This window comes from Carcharhinus amblyrhynchos, chromosome 3 (assembly GCF_965287045.1).
Source record: "Carcharhinus amblyrhynchos chromosome 3, sCarAmb.v2.hapA, whole genome shotgun sequence".
NCBI lineage: Eukaryota > Metazoa > Chordata > Chondrichthyes > Carcharhiniformes > Carcharhinidae > Carcharhinus > Carcharhinus amblyrhynchos.
In genome coordinates this window covers 118,595,595-118,621,705 of record NC_137326.1, presented here as the reverse complement: position 1 = coordinate 118,621,705, position 26,111 = coordinate 118,595,595, and the positions used below count along the sequence as shown (strand labels likewise).

The following is a 26,111-nucleotide window of genomic DNA, read 5'->3' as shown; positions in this document are numbered from 1 at the left end:
ACTTGTGCCATTTTGCAGGACCTGGCACTTTGGGGCATGGGGGTGGCACCCACTCGCGGTGGCTGTGAAAGTGACGTCCATCTTAAACCTTTACACCACCAGGTCCTTCCTGACCATCAGTGGCATTTCCCAATCATCCATCCACAAGTGTGCCAAGGAGGTCACAGATGCCCTGTATGCTTGGGCTGGCCAATATGTTAAATTTGAGCTGGACAAGGCCCAGCAGGAAGCTCGGGTTGCGGGATTCACGGCCATAGCAGCGATGCCAAGTGTGCAGGTGGCTATAGATTGCGCCCATGTCGGCCTCAAAACCCCAGTGAATTCATGAACAGAAAGGGCTTCCACTCAATAAATGTGTAATTAATGTGTGACCATCAGCTGAATATCCTGCACGTCTGCAGCAGACACCCCGGCAGTGTGCAAGTTGGCTTCATATTGAGGAATTCCCATGCCCTGGGGGTCTTTGAGGAAAGCCCAGGGTGCAGGGATGGCTCATGGGGAACATGGGATATCTGCTTCCGGTTTGGCTGATGACACTTGTGCAGAGGCCAGAGACTGATGCGGAGACCTGATATAATGAGGCCCATATTACCAATCGTTCAATAGTGGAGAGATGCATAGGGCTCCTCAGAATGTGGTTAAGGTGCCTGGATCACTTTGGCAGTGCCCTCCAGTATAGTCCCCTGATATCATCCCTATTGTGGTGGTGCGCTGTACCCTACACAACTGGCGCAGCAGTGAAGAAACCTTTTGGAGGAGAAAGACGTGGAGACTGATTGACCGGGCATCGCTGGGGAGGAGGCAGCCCAGCAGAAGGAGGATCATAACTGTTACTTGCCACTCATTAACCTAAATCTGAATGTTATCCAAGTCTTGCTTTATGTAGGCATGGACTTCTTCATTCAATAGCTGATAAGTTACAAGTTGAAATTAGAAACATAGAGAAAACATAAACAATGGGAGCAGGCCATTCAGCCCCTTGAGCCTGCTCCATCATTTAATATGATCATGTCTGATCCTCCATCTCAATGCCAAACTCCCACTCTCTTCCCGTACCTCATAATGCCTTTAGTGCACAGAAATATATTTCCTCCTTAAGCATATTCAGTGACTTGACTTCAACAGCCTTTGGTTGTAGAGAATTCCCCAGGTTCACTATCCTCTGAAAAGAATCATACAATTTCAGACCCATAGACTTTAATTTATATAAAAGGCTCAAAACACAGGGAGTTGTGGCCTGCAATTTCCTGGCTACCACCTCTAGGTGTTGCATGTGCCTGATTGAGGAAATAGTTCTATTAACTGAAACAAAGGACTCGATCTTGCCCGCCGCTCACACCGCACTCCCACAGCAGTGAAGCCGGAGAGTCTGGCCGCCAGCCAAATCTCCGTTCACTGGGGTGGGAAGGGAAAATTCCACTGACGTGAAAAGTGGAAAGATTCGGCCATGGTGTTTTAAGAATTTACAAAGGTTATCCTTTAGCTATACAGGGGATTGATAAGACCACACCTGGAGTAGTGTGAACAGTATTGGTCTCTTTTTTCTAAGGAAAGAGATAAATGCATTAGAAACAGTTCAGAGAAGGTTTACTACTAGCCTAACACCAGGAATGAGCGGATTGCCTTATGAGCAAAGTTTGGAGAGGTTAGTTTTATATTCTCTAGAGTTTAGAAGAGTAAGGCGGGATTGATTGAAACCTTTAAGATCCTGATGGGTATTTACAGGATGGATGTGGATGTTTCCCTTTCATTGGAGGATCTAGAACTAGGGATCATTATTTAAAACGAAGGGATCGCTCACTTAAAATGGAGATGAGGAGAAATGTTTTCTCTCACAGCATTGTGAGTGTTTGGAGCTCTCTTCCTCAAAAGGCAGGGGAATTAGAACCTTTGAATATTTTTAAGGCAGAGCTGGATAGATTCTTTATTAACAAGGAGGTGAAAGATTATTGGAGGTAGACATAAATGTGGGATTGATTTTACAATCAGATCAGCTGCAATCTTACTGAATGGTGGAGTTAGTTTGAGGGGCCAGGTGGCCTACTCTTGCACTTAATTCGTATGTTCATTTTATTCACTTCACTACAGACTGATGACAACGTTAATGGGGAGATAGGGAGGATCAATGCAGAACTTGAAATACTGGGCGGAATTTTCCCGTACCGCCTGCCAGGGAATCATAACGAGCGGGACACGGACCATGCAAAGTTCTGTTGATTTCAGATTGGATTTTCTGGGCTTGAGGCAAACGTAGCCGGAAAATCTTAGCATGTCATTTACTTAGCATGTCGTTAAGAAATTCCACACGACATTGTCCAGCCTCGCTTGGACTTAACCCGTCGCCGGTTGGTCCTCAAGTTAAAAGGGTTACATTTCAACAGGACTGGGACCAATGGCCTGTTGGTGATTTTCACTATTATTAGGAATCATTTAAACTAAGTTGTCAGGGGGCATGGGAACAAACATATAGCTATAGAAATGAGATATAAAATAGCAAAAGTGAGAATGTTGGGTAGTATCAGAGATAGAAATGGTATAATCTTTGTTAAGGACAGAGTGAGAGGGGCTAGGCTCTGGTGTTAAGGAATGAGGTAGGTCAAGTGAATCAATGTATCATAAGTTCTAGATTAGCAATGGAGAAGAGCAAAAAAAAATCAAAAGTCAAATTTCTATATTGGAACAGGGTTAATTTCAGTGAGATGAATGGGGATTTATCCAGGATAAAATTGAATCAGATATTGATAGGGACAAAGAAACAGCACAATGGGCAATCCTTAAGGTAGAGATGCTTCAGTTACAGGCTAGGTATATTCCAAAAAGGATGCAAGGTAATGGTCAGAGCTTCTTGGATGAATACGGAGATAGCAAATATGATTTCATAAAAAATAGAGTCTATGCAAGTCAACATAATTCTTCAAGTGAGCCCAAGGACAAATACAATGGGTGACATCTTCCAGTCCCGCCAGGGCCAACATTATTGAAGGTGGGACAGGAAAATCCCAGCTTATAAATTGGGAGGGGAAATGACAAGGAAGATATGATGGGCAAAGCAAGAATAAGGGAATAGAAGGCATTCAACATATAAAGGAAGCCAAAAACCTTCTACCAACATATAAATAGTACATGAGTAACAAGAAATGAACTAGGACCTATTAGGGGCAAAGAATGTGAAGTATATTCAGAGGCTTAGAATACTTAATGAGTATTTTGTATCTATGCTTACTGAGGAGGAAGATTCTGACATACTCTCAGTAGAAGTGAAGATTGTAACGGCAATGGAAGAGATGTATACTGATGGGTGATAGATACTGGAAATACTACTGACTATGCTTTGGATAAATGGCCAAGTCACCTGGTCCTTACATTCCATGTTGCTAAAGATAGTGGAGGTGGAGATAACGGAAGGTTTGCCATAATCTTCCAATCTTCCGCCTCTTCCTCTGGGGAGATGCCAGAGGATTGGAGAGTGACAAATGTGACACGAGGTACTTGGAAAGGCTTGTGTTAAGGAGAGCCAGTATTGATTTGTATAAGTTACAACATACTTGACTAATGTATTTGAATTTTTTGTTGAAGTAATTGATGAAGGGAATCTGTCTACCTGAGTTTTAAGAAAGCCTTTTATAAGGTACTATATAGAAGGCTGGCTAATCAAATTGAGGTTTAGACAATAGAATGAGCAGTGCCAGGCTAGGTTAAGAAAATGACTTAAAGAAAGAAAGCAGAATGCTGTGATAAATTGTGTTTTTTTTTAATTCTGGAGGATGGTAGGCAGTGATGTTTCCCAGCATTCAGAATAAAGCTGCAGTCTTGGACAGCACTGAAGACAAACAAGATGCCTCAGGAAAGCCAGAGACCTGGTAAGGGGAGTTAGAGTTGCCCCTAGTTTCTCAGCTGTGGCTGAGAACTAGACCAGTGTTTTTCAAAGTGGGGGTTGCGATCCATGAATGGGTTGCGGGATTCTGAACAATGTGATGCCAAAAATGATCCACAAAAATCAACAGAACTTTATTCAGTTTTTCTCTCTGGGTAAATCCTTGCTGCAGTAAAGTGCATGACCACATGAAACAAGAATAAACAGGTCAGTGTGTCCTATATGTGCACCTGGCACCAAGGGTTGGCATGGTGGCATAGTGGTCAGCACTGCTGTCTCGCAGTGCCAGGGACCTCGCTTCAATTCTGGCCTCAGGTCATTATCTGCGTAGAGTTTACACATTCTCCCCCTTTTTTGCGTGGTTTTCCTCCAGGTGCTCCGGTTTCCTCCTGCAGTCAAAAGATGTGCAGGTTAGGTTGATTTGCCATGCCAAATTGACCCTCATGTCAGGGGATTAACAAGGTAAATATGTAAGTTTATGGGAATAGGGCCTGGGTGGGATTGTGGTCAGTGCAGACTCGATGGCCAAAAGGCCTCCTTCTGCACTACAGGAATTCTATGATTCTAAGTGTCCTTTATGTACATGCACTTGGTGCTAATTCACTCATTGCCTATTTTCTATTCTACTGAGGCAAATGCACTCATGGATTGCTTTGTTAGGTGATAGCTGATAAACCTACTGGCCAGGATTTTGCAACTGAACCTGCCAGACATTCCACTGAGTCCATGACAGGACAGAGCAGTACTAATGTTAGCTATATACAGAGCACTAGAGCCTCTTGTGAACAGTCTGCAATGAAAAATCTAAAATCAGGAACAACACAGTATTAAGATGACCTTTTTTTGAGATATGGTTTTGTCAGTTTTGCCAACGGGGCAGCACAGTGGTACAGTGGTTAGCACTGCTGCCTCACAGCATCAGGGACCCACTTTCGATTCTTGGCTTGGATTATTGCATGGGGTCTGTACATTCTCCCTGTGTCTATGTGGGCTTCTTCCGACTGCTCCTTTCTTCTCTCGCAATCTGAAGGATGTGCTGGTTTGGTGCGTTGGCCATGTTAAATTCTCCCTCAGTGCACCCAAACAGGTGCCAGAGTGTGGCAACTAGCGGATTTTCACAGTAGTTTCATTGCGGTGTTAATGTAAGCCTACTTGTCACACTAATAAATAAACTTTAAAACATCAGGGTGCAAAGCCTATGTGTGTTATATGTGGGGAATTACTGGTGAATGAGAATTAAAAACCCTTGAAATTGCAGGTATCAGAAGCTTAAGAATGGCATTCTGGAGAACAATCCTTTGGACTTGTTTCAAAGGATGCAGCAAGAAGTGAAAGCTCAAGTTCTTTGACAAAGCACAGTTAGCCTCGTACATGGTAATTTACTGCATGGCTGAAGAGAACGTGCCCCACATTATTATAGAGAAACTGATTCTTCCTGCAACCTGTGGCGACTTCACTGATTAGAAGTCATCTGATTTGTGATATTGCTGAGAATTTACAAGTACAGCTTATTTCTCAGTTAAAGTTAGTGGGCGATTTCTCAGTGCAATTAGATGAAAGTACAACTGGCTGTACCACTTGTTGTGCCACCTTGTTAGTTTATGTTTGGTATATTTGACACAATGGATTTGTTGAGGATTTGCTGTGCTGTTTGACATTACAGACCATCATAGCTGGCGCCCAGGTGTTTGAAGTTTGAATAGCTACGTGGTTGAATAAATGCAGACCCGACTGGGTTAATCAAGCGATGGGGCAGCCAGCATGACTGGGAAAACAGAAAAGTTACATTAAGGATGAAGGCGGCAGCTAAAAGGACATAGTAGGGAGTAATTGCTTTACTGGGGCGGCATGGTGGCACAGTGGTTAGCGCTGCTCCTCACAGCACCAGGGACCCAAGTTGGATTCTGGCTTGGGTCACTGTCTGTGTGGAGTCTGCACATTCTCCCCACATTTGTGTGGGTTTCCTCCAGATGCTCCAGTTTCCTCCCATAGTCCAAAGACGTGCTGGTTAGGTGCATTGGCCATGCTAAATTCTTATTCAGTGTACCCGAACAGGCGCTGGACTGTGGCGACTAGGGGATTTCACAGTACCTTCATTGCAGTGTTAATGTAAGCCTACTTGTGACTAATAAATAATTTTTACTTTATTCACTGCTCGGCATTGGCATTGAAAGGAATTCCATTGAATCTTGAAGTGGTGTTGAAAGGAGTTGTGAAAGTCATTAAAATCAGCGCACTGAATACCAGCCTTTTTCAGTCTCTGTGTTCTGAAATGGGGGCTGAGCTGACTCATTTATTGATCCACATAGAGCTATGTTGGCTATCGAGGGGTCAGGTGCTTGAGAGATTGTATTAAATACATGTTTTTGTCTTTGAGAAATTGTCGCCATATTTGGTGATGAAAATGAGATTTTAACTCCACTTTGTTGACAGGATAAAGGAAGTGAATGGGTGGCTCAGAGATTGGTGTGGGAGGAATGGGATCGAATTTATGGGGCATTGGCACCAGTATTGGGGTAGGTGGGACTTGTTCGGGCGGGATGGGGTTGGTCTGAATCGTGCTGGGACCAGAGTGCTGGCGAATCGAGTAAAGAGGACTGTAGACAGGGCTTTAAACTAATTAGGGGGGGGGAGGGTGCGAGGGTAGGTGATGTTAGGAGGTCTACAGTTAAGGATAGGGTACAGGTAAGGGAAGAGGCTGAGGATGTCCCAAGTGGTGGCGTTACGGCAAATAGGGTCCAGAAGAAGGCTGGGATGAAAGCGCTTTATCTGAATGCACGAAGCATTCGGAATAAAGTGGATGAGCTGGTGGCGCAGATCGACACAAATGGATACGATCTGGTGGCCATTACAGAGACGTGGCTGCAAGGTGACAGGGACTGGGAGATGAATGTACAGGGCTATCAAGTGTTTAGGAAGGATAGGCAGGAGGAAAGAGGGGGTGGCGTAGCTCTGCTGATTAAGGACAGCATCAAGGTGGTAGCAAGGGATGATATCGGAGCCAAAGAGCAGAAAGTGGAATCGTTGTGGGTGGAGATTAGGAACAGCAAAGGGAGGAAGACGCTGGTGGGTGTCGTCTATAGGCCCCCGAATAATGATCTGGAGGTGGGGCGGGCTGTTAACGCGCAAATAAGTGTGGCGTGCAGGAATGGGACGGCAGTAGTTATGGGGGATTTCAATCTGCATATTGATTGGTCGACCCATGTTGGACGAGGTGGGCTCGAGGAGGAGTTCTTGGAATGCTGCCGGGATAGTTTCCTGGAACAGTGTGTGTTGGAGCCGACGAGGGAGCGAGCTATCTTGGATCTGGTGCTATGTAATGAGGCGGGTAGAATTAGGGACCTTGCGGTGAAGGATCCTCTTGGAGAGAGTGATCATTGTATGGTGGAGTTTCTGTTGCAGATGGAGGAGGAGAAAGTGGGTTCCCGGACACGCGTCCTTTGTTTGAATAGAGGGGAGTACGGTAGGATGAGAGAAGAATTGGCGAATGTGGACTGGGGGAGCGCGTTGGAAGGTAGGTCTGCTGAGGAGCAGTGGAGGATCTTTAAGGAGATCTTTCTTGGTGCTCAGCAGAAATTTATTCCGATGGTTAAAAAGGACAGTAGGAAGAGAGGTAATAAGCCGTGGATAACGAAGGAGGTGAAGGAAAGTGTTAAATTAAAAGCGGAGGAATTTAGAGTAGCTAAGAGCAGTGGGCAAGAAGAGGATTGGGAAAGGTTTAAATGTCAACAAAGATTGACAAAAAAGTTGATAAAGGAGGGTAGAAGAAGCTATGAAGCTGGGCTAGCGCTTAATATAAAAAAGGATAGCAAGAGTTTTTATAAATATATAAAAAGGAAGAGGCTGGCTAGGGTGAACGTTGGTCCCTTAGAGGATGAGAAAGGGGACCTAGTGGTAGGGGATGGGGATATGGCTAAGGTCTTGAATAACTTTTTTGTTTCTGTCTTCACGGAGGAGGACGTGAATAATTTGCCGGGTGTTAGCGATGGAAAGGTGGTAGGACTGGAGGGTCTTAATGACATTACTGTTACTAGAGAGGTGGTGCGCGACAGACTGGAGGGGCTGATTGTGGACAAGTCCCCAGGACCGGATGGAATGCATCCGAGGGTTCTGAAAGAAATGGCGGAGGTTATAGTGGATGCCTTGGTGGTTATTTTCCAGACGTCGCTGGATTCCGGGGAAGTGCCGGAAGATTGGAAAACGGCTAATGTTACGCCGTTGTTTAAGAAGGGTGCCAGGCAAAAGGCGGGGAATTATAGGCCGGTTAGTTTAACGTCTGTGGTAGGTAAAATGTTAGAATCTGTCATTAAGGAGGAAATTGCGAGGCATCTTGAAGGGAATTGCTTGATAGGGCAGATGCAACACGGTTTCATTAAAGGGAAGTCATGTCTGACAAATTTACTGGAGTTCTATGAGGATGTGTCTAGGGCGGTGGATAGAGGAGAGCCGGTGGATGTGGTCTTTCTGGATTTTCAGAAGGCGTTTGATAAGGTACCTCACAAGAGGTTACTGCAGAAGGTCAGAGGACATGGAGTTGGGGGTAGGGTGTTAGCGTGGATAGAGGATTGGTTGTCAAATAGGAGGCAGAGAGTGGGGGTCAATGGGTGCTATTCGGATTGGCGGTTGGTGACTAGTGGGGTGCCCCAGGGGTCGGTGCTGGGGCCTCAGCTATTTACCATTTATATAGATGATCTGGAGGAGGGAACCGAGTGTAGCGTGTCGAAATTTGCTGATGACACCAAGATTGGGGGAAAGGCAAATTGTGCGGAGGGTGTGGAGAGTCTGCAGAAGGATCTAGATAGGCTGGGCGAATGGGCCAGGAAATGGCAAATGGAATTTAATGTTGGCAAGTGTGAGGTGGTCCACTTTGGTAGGAAGAATGGTAGGAAGGACTATTACTTACGTGGCGAAAAACTGCAGCAGGCGACGGTGCAGTGGGACCTCGGGGTCCTTGTGCATGAGTCGCAAAAACCCAGCCTGCAGGTGCAGCAGGTGGTCAGGAAGGCGAATGGGATGCTGGCCTTCATCGCGAGGGGGATTGAATATAAAAGTAGGGAGGTCTTGCTGCAGCTGTATAGGGCATTGGTGAGGCCGCAGCTGGAGTACTGTGTGCAGTTTTGGGCGCCGCACCTGCGCAAGGATATTTTGGCCTTGGAGGGAGTGCAGAGGAGGTTTACTAGGCTGATACCGGAGTTGAGGGGGTTGAGCTATGAGGAGAGGCTGAATAAACTAGGCTTGTACTCGTTAGAGTTTAGAAGAATGAGGGGAGATCTCATTGAGACGTATAAGATGATGAATGGGATGGATAGGATAGAGGTGGAGAGACTCTTCCCGCTCAAAAAAGACAGTAGGACTAGGGGGCACAGCCTCAAGATAAAGGGGGGGCGGTTTAGAACGGAGTTGAGGAGGAACTTCTTCACTCAAAGGGTGGTGAATATCTGGAATTCTCTGCCCGTTGAAGTGGTGGAGGCTGCCTCGCTAAATATTTTTAAGAAGCGGGTTGATGGGTTTTTGATAAGAGAGGGGATTAAGGGTTATGGGGAGAGGGCGGGAATGTGGAACTGAGCCACGACAGATCAGCCATGATCTTATTGAATGGCGGGGCAGGCTTGAAGGGCCAGATGGCCTACTCCTGCTCCTATTTCTTATGTTCTTATGTTCTTATGTTACCTTGCAGACATCTTTTCGATTCTAAAAAACCTGAGCCTAAAATTGCAAGGAAAGGATGATGACTTTTTTCGGCACTGGGAACAATTAGATGCTGTCCAAAAAGCATTGAAAGTTTGATAAGTGCGACTATAAAGCCTCAACTACGACACGTTCCCTATACTGCTACAGCACAGCAAAAAAATAGTGTTAGTAAGGAAACTGTCAATAAACTGACAAGCCTCATTCAATTGCATCTGCCTGCATTTATCAACAGTTTTTGGTGTTGCTTCGCAAAGAAGAAATTATGTTTTGAAAGAGAAAGGGTGGATGAACAATCCCTTTGAGATTGATACCCCAGAGTCATTAAACTTGCAGCTGACTCCAAACGAGGAGACTGAGCTGTTGCACCTGACCTGTGACAGCATGTTAAAAACACACCACAAGTCCATGAGGTTGTCAGCATTCTGGATTAGCATCTCCCAGGAGTATCCAGTGCTGAGTAAAACAAGCATCTGATTGCTATTGCCATTCATGACAACCTACATACGTGGAGTGGGATTTTCCATTCTTACAAAGGTGAACACAGTGCAAAAGGAACTAACTGAACTCTACAGCTGAGTTCACCCACACCTATACTCTACAACTCCACCTAGAGAACAACTAACGCCATTCCACTATTTAAGAAGGATTGTAGAAATAATCCAGAAAACTATAGAAAAGTGAGTCTCATGTTAGTGTTAGGGAAACTATTGGAAAAAATTCTGAAGGAGAGAATCTATTTTCAGTTGGAGAGGCAAGGTTTGATCAGAGATAGTTAGCATGGCTTGGGCAGAGGAAGGTCAAATCTAGCAAATTTGATTGAATATTTGGAGGATGTGACAAGTTGCGTGGATGAGGGTAGTGCAAATGATGTCATTTATATGGATTTCAGCAAAGCCTTTGCTAAGATCCCACATGGGAAACTTATAAAGAAGGCAAATGCACATGAGGTACAGGGTAATTTTATAAAGTAGATTAAAAATGGTACAATTGCAGGAGACAGAGGGTGATGATTGATGGCTGTTTTAGTGACTGGAAGGCAGTATCCAGTGGCATACAACAGGGATCTGGGTCCCCTATTATTCATTATTTATATCAATAGCATAGATAACTATGTGGAGGGTAAGATTAGTAAGTTTGCAGATGACAAAAAGGGTGACCAAGTGGTTAATAGAGAGGTTGAGTGTCTTGGGCTAAAAAAAGATATAGACGGGATGGTTGAATGGACAGTAAGAGGCAGGTGGAATTTAACCCTGAAAAGTGTGAAGTGATGCACTTTGGAAAGAGTAATTTGACAAGGAAGTATTCAATAAATGGTATGATACTAGGAAGTTCTGTGGAACAAAGAGAACTTGGCGTGTTTGTCCATAGGTCTCTGAAGATCGAAGGGCATGTTAGTAGAGTGGTGAAAACAGCATATGGGGCACTTGCCTTTATCAGTCATGACATAGATTACAAGAGCAAGGAAGCCATGTTGGAGTTGTATAAAACTTTGGTGAGGCCATAGCTAGAGTACAGTATGTAGTTCTGTTCACCACATTTTAAGAAAGATGTGATTGCACTGAAGGGGGTGCAGGTTCACCAGGATGCTGCCTGGGATGGAACATTTAAGTTATGAAGAGAGGTTTGATAGGCTTGGGTTGTTTCACTGGAGCAGAGAAGACTGAGGACAGCTGATCGAGGTGTACAAGATGAGGGGCATGCACAGGGTGGATAAGGAGCAGCTGTTCCCCTGAGTTGAAGGGGTCAGTCACGAGGGAACACAAGTTCAAAGTGAGGGGCAGGAGGTTTTGGGGGAATGTGTGGAGAAACCTTTTACCCAGAGGGTGGTGATGATCTAAAATGCGCTGCCTGGGAGGGTGGTAGAGGCAATTTGCCTCACCTCCTTTAAAAAGTACCTGGATGAACACTTGGCACGTCATAACATTCCAGGTTATGGACCAAGTACTGGTAAAGGGGAATCGGTGAGACATCAGGAGTTTCACAGTGTCGCTGCAGACTCGATGGGCTGAAGGGCCTCTTCTGTACTGTATGATTCTATTCCAAGACATGCGTGTTGTCCTGTCATCCCATGAACCTGATTGGAGTGAGATGGTGAGGACCAAGCAGGCTCACTTGTTACATTAAGTAGTAACTGAGCATGGCGTGGGTCGTGAGGCACGGCTAGTTGTAAAAGTGGGTCACCGGAACAAAAGCTTAAAAAACACAGCTCTAGGCCATGTGGGAGAGTGGGGATTTGAAGTGTAGATTTTTGGCAGCACCAGGCTGGAAAAGGCATATGGAATGGTGCCAGCAGGAAGTGCTATTGAGCTTGTTAATAATCACGTGCAATTTTTCATTGCCTCTGCATTTTTTAGGCGTAGCATGTATATTATTGGGAGCAGTTTCCAGCAGCTGTGACAAGGTGGCACAGGGCAGAGGAGCAATCCTGCCACCTGAACCAATGCTGAATGTAGCAGCAGATTTTGCCAGTGAAGGAGACATTGTTGGTTTTAACCATTTTGTGAACTTTTCTGTGCCATCAATGAAACATAAAGAGTCGTTCAGAGAGCTGGAAGTCTTTAAATTTGAAACCATGACCTACTTCCTGTTTGTTGCATTACCCTGTGGTATATGTGTACGCTGACTACAATCCCAATTAGAAACTGAGCCTCACTTTGCACCTCCAATTGCCCTCCTTCCTGCCAGGTGGCAACTGATTGACCATCCGTGCTTGATTGGACATACTGAGCAATAGGACGGGGGACAAGGGGAAGGGGGGAGCAGGCCGACCATTCAATGTTTGTTCAAGCTCCTTCATCATACAGGGCAGCGTGGTGGCTCACAGCTGACTCACAGAGCCAGGGACCTGGGTTCAATTCCCGCCTTGGTCACTGTTTGTGTGGAGTTTGCATATTCTCCTTGTGTCTGAGTGGGTTTCCTCCGGGTGCTGCAGTTTCCTCCCACAGTCCAAAGGGCTGGTAAGGCTGACTGGCTATGCCAAGTTGCCTCTTAATCTTAGGGGGTTTAGCAGGATAAATACATTGGGTTATGGGGATAAGGCCTGGGTGGGAATGTTTTCGGTGCCGGTTCGATGGGCCAAGTGGCCTCCTGCACTAAATGGATTTTATGATTCTGTGAACACATGAAACTATGAAAAGCCAGCATACAGCACCAAGCCTCAGCCATCTCCTGGTACCTCTGTCTTCATAAGATCAGAAGTGGGGATTTTCGCCAATGATTGCACAACATTCAGCATCATTTGCAAATCCTCAGATAGAAACAGTCAACGTTCAAATGCAAGAAGATCTGGACAATAGCTAGACTTGGGCTAACAAGTGGCAAGTAACATTCATGCCACACAAATGCCAGCCAATAAGCATCACCAATAAGAGATAATCTAACCACCGTCCCTTGACATTCAGTGATGTCACCATCCCTGAATCCTCGACTGTCAACATCCTTGGAGTTACCATTGACCAGAAACTCAGCTCCACTCACCACATGAACACAGTGGCTACAAGAGCAGGTCAGTGGCTAGGAACACTGCAGTGAATAACTCACCCTCTGAGTCCCCAGAGCCTGTCCACCATGTACAAGGAGTGTGATGGAATACTCCTCACTTGCCTGAATGGGTGCAGCTCCAGCAACACTCAAGAAGCTTGACACCATCCAGGAGAAAGCAGCTCGCCTGATTAGCACTACACCTACAAACGTCCACTCCCTCCACCACTGACGCCCAGTAGCAACAGTGTGTACTATCTACAAGATACACTGCAGAAATTTACTGAAGATCCTTAGACAGACTCAAAGATCCAAACCCAAAACCACTTCCATCGAGAAGGATAAGGGCAGCAGATATATGGGAACACCATCACCTGCAAGTTCCCCTCCAAGCCACTCACCATCCTCACTTGGAAATATATCGCCGTTTCTTTGCAGTTGCTGGGTCAAAATCCTGGAATCTCCTCCCTAACGACATTGTGTGTCAACCCACAGCACATGGACTGCAGCGTTTCAAGAAGGCAGCTCACCACCACTGTCTCAAGGGCAACTAGGGATGGGGAGCAAATGCTGGCCAGCCAGCGACACCCATGTCCCACGGATAAATAAAAATAAAGAACACCTGGCTGCTAATGGCCAAGTCCCTCTCTGAGGCATTGCTATTTTTAGGCAGCTGAGCTAATTGTTGACGTGGCCATGACTTGTTACCCATTATGTAGCTACCTCCCTTCATAATGTTTGCCCTACACAGTGTGTATCCCATATACTCCCGCAAAACTCCCAATGCAGCTACCCCTCCCCTCCTCCCTTTTACAAGCTCATAACGAGCTCCTTAACAACTTTAATTCCCTTTCATTGGAGATTGGGCCCTCTGCTCTAGAATATGTGTGGAGCCAGGAATGGCCTTGCAAAACTGACTTGCTGACTGGTACCCATATTTTCAGTTCCTGTCCGCCTCCTCTCTGAAAATTCAGCCCAAAGAGCTAGCACAGACATAATGGGCTGAATGGCGTCCTATGTGCTGTACTATTCTTCGATTCTACACCTCAATTCCCCAATTCCTGATTTACCATGTGCCCTCCATCCTTCCACACCACCATCAGTGACCAAAAACACCAACACATGATAAATAAATGATTTTAGCTCTGCTGTTATGAGCAGATGAAGAAAGGGATCCATACACCTCAGCACTGATTGAGAAGGAAAATCACCCACAAAGGCATTGTGGTCCATTCTCATACACACCCCATTATTTGGATGAATAGTATAATTAGGAAAAGCCTGATAACAAGTCGTTACATCAAGTATGAAGTGGGAAAACAAAAAAATGGAAAGCTTAATACGAATACCTTCAGAAAATGAAATGCAATGCTTCTTTAAAGAATGGTATATTTGGAAATTAATGCCTCTGTTCACATATTTCTGCCTGTGTCCCCTGAGTACTTATACAGTATGTGGTTTTCGGAGCAGAGGGATTGTTTTGTTGACAAGTGGAACATGAACTCTGGCTCTTGCTGACTCTGGAATATATAAGTATAAAGGAGAGAAACAAGTTGGTGCTCAATGTACGATGGAGTGGTAACCATGTATTTCTCCACGGGATGGGCGCCTAGTAATATTGAAATATTATTGTACAGAGGAGAAATGTGAATGGATGGCAATTTGCTCCATCTTGGGCTCCTCCCAACTGTCAGCTTAAAAGAGTAACAGAGACATAGCAGCACATTGGCACAATGGTTAGCACTGCTGCCTCACAGCACCAGGTACTCAGGTTCAATTCCTGGCTTGAGACACTGAGTGTGTAAAGTTCACACATTCTCCTTGTGTCTTGTGTGGGTTTCTTCTAGGTGCTCTAATCTCCTCTCACAGTCCAAAGATATGAAGGTTAGGTGGATTGGCCATGCTAAATTCTCCTTCAGTGTACCCGAACAGGTGCTGGACTGTGGCAACTAGGGGATTTTCGCAGTAACTTCATTGCAGTGTGAATGTAAGCCTATTTGTGACCAATAAATAAACTTTAAGTCAATTACTAAGCTACCATATCAATTAACATGCGAGTTCCAAGATAAATATGTATAATTTTGTTTCTAATAGAGAATCCAAGCCTTATTAATGTTATCAAGCGACATTAAAATAACCATCAACGTTTGAAGCAGTACTTATCTTGAATCTCCAAGCTGACAGCTATCAAGTTTAGTAAGGATACTTGTTATCACAGCTAAGGGAACCATCATCATTTCAATACAGCAGCGTATCTTTACTTGAGAGATGCTGGAGCGTATCCTATGAATCTAAAAATCATATCATATAGTTCCAGTATTTATACCCTCAAATAACTAAACCAACTGGAAATATGTGGATCATTTGGCAAATTAACATCCTTTGTTTTGCATCAACATCGTTCAATCAAACTTGACACTGAGAGGTGCAGGGTGTTATTATTTTCTTGCAATACCAAGTTTCCAGGATTTCATTAACATGTTAGTTAAGGTCGATCTTGAGGTCATCCATTGCTAGATTGCAGCATCTTACAATTTATGGTTAAATATTTTGAGCAAGTTCCCAGCTTAGTGGATAACTGACTCAGTGGGGGCAAATTTTCCCACTCCACTTACCAGGGGAATCATAGAGGGCAAGGGGTGGACCATGGAAATGGCCGCTGACATCAGACAGGACTTCCCAGTTTCGGGATGAGTGCAGTTGGAAAATCCCACTAAGTGACATTTTAATTTAGATTTTTTAAAAGATGTCACATAATGGGAAGAATTTAATGTACGCTCCTGAGGCAGGCTTGGAGCTAGGAAAGGCATTTACTCAGCTATTGGATGGCAGTGGGCTTGTGACCAACCTTCCTGACCTTACCCAACCTGCTCTTAGCCTCTATTTAAGGACTTAATTCAGTCACCAATACTCTTAAACCAATAGCAAGTGACCTGTCACAATGAGGGGAACCCAAACAGAAAAACCTCAGCAGTTTGCCCTCCAGCTCCAAGGGGGTCCCTGTGCGTGAAGAATTCAGTGTCTGATTAAGGGTCCCAGGAAACGGCCACAGACAGCCACCCCATGCCCTTTCTACTGACTTTGTTCCATTACATCCATTCCGCCCTCACCTCTCGGCCTGGTATCCAGCGCTAATCTTAGGCCTATTTGGTGGGATACCATCAGCAATCATTTTGATGCGAGTTCTGCCTCCCCCGGACATGTCAGGCCAGCCAAGACCCCTTCCCCGCGGTTGCCTTGATCCTGCCCCTGGCCGTCCCGATCTCCTCCCTCCCTTCCCCCATCAGCAGTCCCGACCACCCCCTCCCCTCCCTCCGAACAACCCCCCCCCGGGCAGGCTGACCCAATGTCCAGCCCCGATCACTGGCCGCCCTCCATCTGTCACTGATGCTGAGTGCAGAGTGGCAGCAGGACACTCCCCCTGCACCCCCCGCCCCCCCGCTCCCCCCCCCCCCCTGCTGACTGTCCTCCCCCCCCCGCCCCCCCCCAGAGATCCCACACCTCATTATGCCCTGCCCCACTCTGGCCCCACCCCTTGGCACTACCTGATACCTGGTGGGTAGTGCCAAGGTTCCTCCGGGCTTTGCCACTTTGCCCCTTGGGCAGTGTCATGGGGCCAGGCTGGCATTGCCAAGCTGGCAATGTCCAGGGGGCACTCCCTCACTCCCAACCTCTTGAAGCCTCCATGGCACCCCCCCCCCGCTTCACTCCAGTGGTGTCGGGTCGCCAGTGGGGAGTTTTGGAAATCCCTGGAGTGGAACAGTCCTGGCAGACAGGGGTACTCTACTGGGCCCAGAGCCTTCAGTCCCGGGCTCGCTAATTACATGCAAAATCTAATTTAAATAAATGCCAATTTCTGGCACTGAGCTGACAGTGCTGAAAATCTGGCACCCGGAAATTCGGGGAGGCCGTGGCTCCAGGCAGGGAGCCCACTACACGGCCCCCGCTTGTGTCTCCTGGCCCGCTGTGTTGCTGGGCTGGGAGAATCACCCCCATGATATTCAAAGCATTGAGATCTTCTGATTGTACATTTGCAGGTTTTTCATGGCTGTTCACCTTAAACCTGCTTCTTCCTCTGGTTATGTGAACTCCTCAGGGAATGCTGTTCCCATGGAGAGAGTTGTTGCTGTGGCAATTGTTGCTACTCGCCTTTTTAGGGACCGGCTGGTGCACCTGCTGGTTGTACAGTTCCTCGCTCAGTTGGTGGAATGAAATCTTCCTCATCAGCTGTCTGCTCTGAAGGAGCAACTTGTCTGGTTACATGAAGATTTCTTGTTTTCATCAAGCTATTGGGTTGTTCATGTCCTGGGTGTACAATCGCGGTGCAACTGTCTGACAAAGAGTCCAGGTTGCCATGTTGGCACAGCACAATGGCACTGTGGTTAGCGCAGCTGCCTGACAGCACCAAGGATCTGGCTTTGATTCCTGGCTTGGGTCACTGTCTGTGCGGAGTCTGCATGTTCTCCTTACATCTGCATGGGTTTCCACCAGATGCTCCAGTTTCCCCCCCACAAGTCTGAAAGATGTGCAGGTTAGGTGCATTGACCATGCTAAATTCTCCCTCAGTGTACCCGAACAGGCCCTGGAGTATGGCGGCTCAGGGATTTTCACAGTAGCTTCATTGCAATGTTCATGTAAGCCTACTGGTGGCACTGAGAAATAAACTAAAAGAACTGAAAGAAAGTTGATTCTTGCTGAATGCATTAAATGTTAGCACTTCAATTGCCTCTCCAACTATCATCTCTGGCAATAACCTTGCAGCTTTATTGAGGTGAAACTTGGCTTTCTGTCATTTTACTTTGATTTTGAACACTCACTCCTGTTACTCCTTTTTTTTAATTCATTCGTGGGACATGGGTGTCTCTGGCTGGCCAGCATTTATTGCCCCTCCCTAGTTGCCCTTGAGAAGGTGGTGGTGAGCTGCCTTCTTGAATTGCTGCGGTCCATGTGCTGTGGGTTGACCCACAATGTTGTTAGGGAGCGGATTTCAGGATTTTGAACCAGTGACTGTGAAGGAACAGCTATATATTTCCAAGTTAGTATGGTGAGTGACTTGGAGGAGAACATGCATGTGGTTGTCTTCCCATTTATCTGCTGCCTTTGTCCTTGTAAATGGAAGTGATTGTGATTTTGGAAGGTGGTATCTAAGGATCTTTGGTGAATTGGTGCAGTGCACCTTGTAGACAGTACACATTGCTGCAACTGAGTGTCAGTGGTGGAATGTTTGTAGATGTGGTGCCAATCAAGTGGGCTGCTTTGTCCTGGATGGTGTCAAGCTTCTTGAGTATTGTTGGAACTGCACCCATCCAGGCAAACAAAGAACAAAGATCAAAGAAAATTACAGCACAGGAGAAGAATCTTCAGCCCTCCAAGCTTGCACTAACCATTCTGCCCAACTTAACTAAAATTCCCTGCTCTTCCGGAGACCATATCCCTCTATTCCCAACCTATTCATGTATTTGTCAAGACACCCCTTAAAAGTCATTATCACATCTGTTTCCACGATCTCCCCCGGCAATGAGCTCCAGGCACCCATCACCCTCTGTGCACAAAATCTGCTTTGTACATCTCCTTTAAACATTGCCCATTACACTTTAAACCTGTGCCCCCTAGTATTTGACTCTTCCACCCTGGGAAAAAGCTTCTGACTATCCACTCTGTCCATGCCTCTCATAATCTTGTAGGCTTCTATCAGGTCACCCCTCAACCTTCTTCATTCCAGTGAGAACAAACCAAATTTCTCCAACTTCTCCTCATAGCTGATGCCCCCATGCCAGGCAACATATTTTCTGTACTGTCTCCAAAGCCTCCACATCCTTCTGGTAGTGTGGCAACCAGAATTGAACACTATATTCCAAGTGCGGCCTAACTAATGTTCTATAAAGCTGCAACATGACTTGCCAATTTTTAAACTCAGTGCCCCGGCCAATGAAGGCAAGCATGCCGTATGCCTTCCTAATTACCTTCTGCACCTGCATTGCCATTTTCAGTGATCTGTGTACCTGTACACTCAGATTTGCCTATAAAAACTCTTAAGGGTTCTGCCATTTACTGTATATTTCCTATCTGTATTAGACCTTCCAAAATGCATTTCCTCATATTTGCCTGGACTAATCACCATCTGTCACCTCTCCACCCAAGCCTCCAACTGATCTATATACTGCTGTACCCTCTGATGGTCCTCATCACTATCTGCAAATCCACAACTTTTGTGTGGTCCACAAACATACTAATCAATCCAGTTACATTTTTCTCCAAGTCACTTATATATATTACAAACAGCAAAGGTCCCACCATGATCCCTGAGGAACATCATTTGTCACAGCCTTCCATTCAGAAATACGCCCTTCCACTGCCACCCTCTGTCTTCTTTGACCAAGTCAGTTTTGCATCCATCTTGCCAGCTCACCTCTGATCTCATGCAACTTCACCTTCTGCATCAGTCTGCCATGACGGACCTTGTCAAAGGCTTTACTGAAATCCATGTAGACAACATCCACCACCCTATCCTTATCAATCATCTTCACTACTTCCTCAAAAAATTAGATCAAGTTAATGAGACATGACCTCCATATATTGCCTCTCACTAATACATCCACTTATTTCTAAATGGGAATAAATCCTGACTTGAAGAATCCACTCCAATTATTTCTTTACCACTGATGTAAGGCTCACCGACCTGTAATTACCTGGATTATCCTTGCTATGCTTCTTAAACAAAGGAACAACATTGGCTATTCTCCAATCCTCTTGGGCCTCCCCTGTAGCCAGTGAAGATCAAAGATTTATCTCAAGGCCCTAGCAATTTTCTCCCTTGCCTCTTGCAGTATTCTAGGGTATATCCATCAGGTCCAGGGGACTTGTCTACCTTATTGTTTCTCAGGAACCCCAATCTCTCCTCCTTTTTGACCTCAACATGACTCAAACTATCTACACACCCTTTCCCAGACTCATCATCCACCAAGTCCTTCTCTTTGGTGAATACTTGCCCATTGCCTCTGGTTCCACAAATAGATTCCCTCCCTTGTCCTTGAATGGGCCAACCCTCTCCCTTGCTATCCTTTTGCTTTTTATATATGTACAAAAGCCTTGGGATTTTCCTTAATCCTGCTGGCCAATGCTTCTTCGTGACATTCCATCACACTCCTGACTTGTGTCTTAGAGATGGTGGATAGGCTTTGGGGAATTTGGAGGTGCGTTAGTCACTTCAAGTAGCCCTAGACTCTGACCTGCTTTTGTAGCACTGTGTATATGGTGGGTCCAGTTCAGTTTCTGATCAATGGTAGACCTAAGGATGTTAATAGTGGGGGATTCAATGATGGTTACACCACTGAATCTCAAGGAGTAGCACTTAGAATGTCTCTTATTGGTAATGGCCATTGCCTGGCATTTGTGCAGCATGAATGTTACTTGCCACTTGTCAGCCCATGCCTGGATATTATCCAGATCTTGTTGCATTTGATCAAGTACTGTTTCAGTATCTGAGGAATCATGAATGGTGCTGAACATTGTGCAATCATCGGCGAACATCCCCACTTCTGATCTTATGACAGAGAGAAAGTCATTGATGAAGCAGCTGAAGATTATCGGGCCTAGGACACTACCTTAAGATACTCCTGCAGAGATGTCCTGGAGCTGAGATGACTGACTCTCCACAAACACAACCATCTTCCTAGCTACCAGGAATGGCTCCAACCAGCAGAGAGTTTGCCTCCTGATACCCATTGATTCCAGTTTCACTAAGGCTCCTTGATGCCACACTTGGTGGAATGCAGCCTTAATATCAACGCTTGTCACTCTCACCTCACCTCTGGAATTCAGCCCTTTCGTCCATATTTGAACCAAAGCTGCAATGAGGTCAGGAGCTGAGCAGAGCTGGCAAAATCCAAACTCGGCATCACTGGACAATTGCTGAGCAGGTGGTGCTTGATAGCATTGCCAATTCATCACTTTGCTGATGATCGAGAGTAGACTGATAGGGCGGTAATCAGCCAGGTTGGATTTGTCCTGCTTTTTGTGTACAGGACGTACCTGGCCATTTTCCACATTGTTGGATAGATGCCAGTGTTGCAACTGTACTGGAAGATCTTAGCTGGGGAGTGGCAAGTTCTGGAGCACAAGCCTTCAGGACTATTGCTGGAATGTTAGCAAGCCCATTGCCTTTGCAGTATCCCGTGTCTCCAACCGTTTCTTGATATCACGTGGCTTCAGGAGGTATTTTGCAATTGCAAGTCTGGGGGTGAGATATCATTGAACTGGACTACTTTCCATGCAGTCAGTAAGTGTGTTTCTCCATTTCAGGATTGCCTGTGTACATTTGCGATGGATTGAGTCAATCTTTGATGTTCATTTTGCCAATTTGCACTGTTGTCCCTGCCCACTCCAGTGATCAACCGTAAAGTCCCTACAGTGCAAAAAGAGGCCATCTGCCCCATTGAGTCTGCACCAATTCTCCAAAAGGCGTCTTACCCAGTCCCATCCTGCCATCTACCCCATAACCTCGTGCATTTTCCCTGGCCAATCCACCTTACCTGCACATCTTTGGACTGTGGGAGGAAATTGGAGCACCTCGAGGAAACCCATGCAGACACTGAAAGAACTTTCAAACCACTTGCAGTGCCGGGGAAACTCCCAGATTGTGCCAGACAGCAATGCCTGGACAGGGTTAGGGAAGATAATGGTGATATGTGGGTGTGCTTCCTTTATTAAGACCGAGGCCAGAAATTCCAAGGTATTTTATAAAGTTAGCCTAGACCCTAAGTTTTACATTTGAGTTTGGCATGGATGAGCATAAGGTGTTTCATCCCAGGTATGACTCAAGTGACCCACTAGGAAACTTTTATCAAACAAAGTTTATTTAAGAACACAGCTAGAATATAATAAAAATAATCAGCAATTACCAATTACATTATTTAAACATTACACAGTATATCTCCTAACAGCTAGCTATCTCTGCTGTTCCAAGTTAAGCACCATCACACATACATATGCTTTTCTTCAGACTTAGTACAAAAAGCAAGTATGCTCAAGTGATGCTGGAATTTCAGCTTTTCAACACCTGCTATAAATTAGTCTTTTGAATGTTCAAAATTTCAGATCTTTTGGAAAACCTCTGAAGAGAGAGAGAGAGGGGGGCAGAGAGACACTGCCTTCTTCCACCAGCTCCTGGCAGCAACTGAGAAATGGAACTAAAAACTTGGAATGCTCCATAAAAAATAGCTGTCCCCAGGCATATCACCTGATCTGCCTATCGTCCTCAATCAAGCTCCACTCAGCAATCCCAAGGGACACTAAAAACCACAGGACCCTGTATTAGGTCAGATTAAAAGAAGCATAATGTCCATCATACTGCTTCAGTAACAATTAGAGGACACCGGGTGCAGACAACACAATGCCGTTAAAATCCTGCAGATTGCAGAGGATGTCATGTCCCTTTAACTTGCTTAACTTGAGGTTCATTACAAGCACAAACAGGCTCATGTTTGGCCTGTACAGCACTTCCTTTGCCTTCCTCAGGCTTGATTAATTCTGAGTGTGCCTCAGAAACTCTTTTCTCATCTCTTTAGGCATAATACTTCTAGTTCTTTTGTATATGATACCATCTTATGCAATCAGTTCATCTTTGTGTGCCCAATATTTGCTTAGAGCAACAAGTATGTAAACATATCCCACTCCCAGCTTTATTATTGGTGCACTATTTATGTCTGCCCAAACAAAACAAGGATGACCACCCTTTTAGATATTTGGTTCAGCTAATTGAAATCCAACTAGCAGGGCAGGATCAAGAGTTATGACAACTTGGTGCAATCTGAAATTGGAATCAGTGTGGCAGTGAGTGAGACTTCTATATCTCCAGAGTCCTCCATGTTAAAGAAACAGGTTGTTAGACCACAGATGTCAGTGTAGGGTATTGGCATTGCCAAATCTGTTAACAGTATTCCAGTTAAGTTTTATCATCCCCAATCATGATGTCCCAAATAGTGCTGCAAAATCACCACATACCGCATGGAGAGGCAAATCTGCAGTATGTGCCCTAAACTCTACATTGACCATGATGCAACCTTTTCACAGCATGGTTTTTTCTGTGTATGTTCTTAAAATCACATCAGCTGGTTTTAAAGGAAGATGTTTCAGCTTTTGTTAATATCTCGTCTCAGAAATTAAAGGTACCTGCAACATCAGTGTCACCCTCCATCTTAACATCCATTTCACTTCAGAATCACCCAGAATCTATGTGATTCACCCTTTCTGGACAAGATGTTCAATTGGAGCTCTCCACAATATTTCTGGGCATCTTCTTCTTCACAGTTGTAGCTCTTTTCTTCCATGCTGTAAATTGGTTTTGTAGAAAGCAACTTTTTCTTCTCGGAGGTACCCATATTCTTCTTCTGAATGCTGTTTTCAGGGGAAGCTGGTCTTGCCAAACAAGTTTTTGCAATGTGACCCATTTTGCCACAATTCCTGTAATGTCTATCCTTACCCCTGCATTCACTCGCTGAATTACTCATTTTGACACATTTGTGAGATGCTTGTTGCTATTTTGAACTCTTATGGACAATTCCTAACTTGTGGATCTTCATTTCCTCCACCAAACAGTGAACCCTCTTCAGCAGCCAGTTCCATCCCCACTGCGATTTTTACTGATGCCATTAAAGTTAAAGCATGTACATTAAGAAATCTTCTTTGGATAGTTTCATTTTGGAGGCCAAAAACTAGATGATCTCAAAGAATATCTTCTAATGGCTTGCCAAACTCATAGGGTGCAATCTTACCAAAAACACTCTAGGTGCTGAACAAGAATGAAAACGGAGAGGTTCGCATCAATTTTTGGATGAGATAGAAATCTGATCTTATCAAACTCTGAGGAAAAAAATGAGGCAAGATCTGTTTCCTGCCAGCAGGGGAAGGGGACAGGGCCGACATTTGTCTGAAATCTGGCAGCTTACAGCAGAGGGCACCATTGCACATGAGTAGGTCTCTCTGTTCTGTGCTGTTGTAGAACAGCCCAGGACAACTGCGTGCTGGACTCACTCATTTTTCAGGCACAGGGCTGATCTTGCTGGATATCCGATACCACTAAGATTGTGAGGGGTGTAAAATCAAGTGTAAAAAGAAGATCTTCCTTCCTATTGTACTGATTAACACTGGTATGAGCGACTTGTCTTCAATGTCATCCACGTGTACAAAGTACAGAAAATGGGCTGCATGGGAACTCCATGATTCATTTTTTTAACTAAAAGGCTCCATGGATCCTAATTGACCCACTATATCTCTTGCAGAATCTGGCAACTCGGAGCTGCTCACTGTTAACTTTGAGTGGTCCTGCAGACTTTGTTTATCTACAGCCTACCTCATTGCCTCAGGCCACACCAATGTTGCTGAGGATAGTTTCAGGCACACATTCAGCAGCGTCTAATTTGCATTTAATGCCTGTTTCAGAAATAGGCCCTGGACGGCTATTTTGTTGCTGCACCAACATGGCCAACAGCACTTTTCCATCTCGTAGTGAGTACGCAGTTCCTATCTGCTGTGCTGGAGCCTTCAACATACATTTAGCTAATCAGTCAGAGCACCAGTCAATTCCTGAGCCATTGTGTTTCAGGCACTCGTGCCACTTTGTATGTTTCAGCCACACCTGAACAGCTCTCGGTTTATATAGAGGCTAAATGGTTTCAAAGCCTGCCTTTATTTTCTAAATGGTCCCTAACTGAGAGAGAAAAAAAACCAGCATTTTGGTATCTGGGAGCAGCTGTAACTTCATGTTCTGGACCTCAGGTTACTATAGAAATGGGAACCAGATAAAAAGGATAAAGCCGTAAATTGGGCTCTGATCTTAGGTCATTAGGGGAACACAAGTTGATTGGGGGAGAAAGACACAAGGATTTCAGGGATCTATATTCAGCCATATTCAGAATACACAGTGACTGGAAAGAGCTGAGTGAGCAGTCCAGGCATGGTGAGGGGACTGGTTTCACTAGAGCAACCATCCTATAATTATACTGAGTGGTCTGAGAGAAGGAGGTTCTGCAGCAGTGTGCTGTCTTGGTGCTGATCACATCCGCGGTGTAAAGTCTTGTCGGAGGCGATTGATAATCAAAGGTTGTCTGAGGGAAAGCAGTTGAAATCTACTTAAGGAAACTGTGAAGGATTTTGGGAACACACTTGGTGCTATTTGTATTGGGGGAGCAGCCAGTAATTCTGTCAGATATACATTTGTTGTATCAGCTGATTGAAGTGTAATTCACGGCTTCTACTAAATACAATTTGCTTGTTAGTTCATGTTTAACTTTGTCAATTTTGCTTTGATTGTTACAGGAAAGGTTTTAAAAAGTGAAATCTTGCCCATCTGCTTTTTCATTGGGATTGTTTGGGAAGCTGGGTTCTTTCACATCTCCACATGGATTGTAACAAAATAAAAAGGCTATTTCATTTTTCATTGTGTAATGTTAGGCTGGCATAGTGGGAGCATCCTGGACTTGCAGTTGTAAGCTTATGGATTTAAGCTCCCCTCCAGGATCCAATATGGCACTGTGGCACAGTGGTTAGCGTTGCTGCCTCACAGCCAGGTACCTGGGTTCTATTCTGGCCTCAGGTCACTGTCTGTGTGGAGTTTGCACATTCTCCTTCTAACTCCAGAATCACTATATAAACCTCCAGACCCAGCATTGCATGGGACACTCCACACATATAGCAGCCCCCAAAGAGCAGCAACACCCCACCCCCATGCCTGAATTGACCCCCACCTTCTGCTCTGACCCACTGCCCCACCATACCCCACGTTCACCCCCCACCACTACCCAGCCCCTCCCCCCCCCATCCCCCACCAGCCCACGGGCCTGCTTGCATTTCCTCCAGGTGCCCTGGTTTGCTCCTACAATCCGAAGATGTGCAGGTTAGGTTGATTGGCCATGTTAAATTAACCCTAGTGTCAGAGGGATTAGCAGTGTAAATATGAGGTGTTACAGGGATAGGGCCTGGGTGGGATTGTGGTCGGTACACACTCGATGGGCTGAATGGTCTCCCACTGCACTGTAGGGATTCTGTGATCTATTGGAATAAATATAGG

General features: G+C 45.3%; 1 protein-coding gene across 1 annotated transcript in view; it reads right to left on the bottom strand.

The window, feature by feature from the left end:
• LOC145341255 (apolipoprotein D-like) overlaps positions 1-23,493 on the bottom strand; it is a 42,972-nt gene extending 19,479 nt beyond the window's left edge. Inside the window, exon 1 of the mRNA XM_080186182.1 lies at positions 23,289-23,493. Coding sequence (XP_080042308.1) covers positions 23,289-23,493 — 205 coding nt within the window. The remainder of the gene's footprint in view (positions 1-23,288) is intronic.
• Between the last annotated feature and the right edge of the window lie 2,618 nt (positions 23,494-26,111).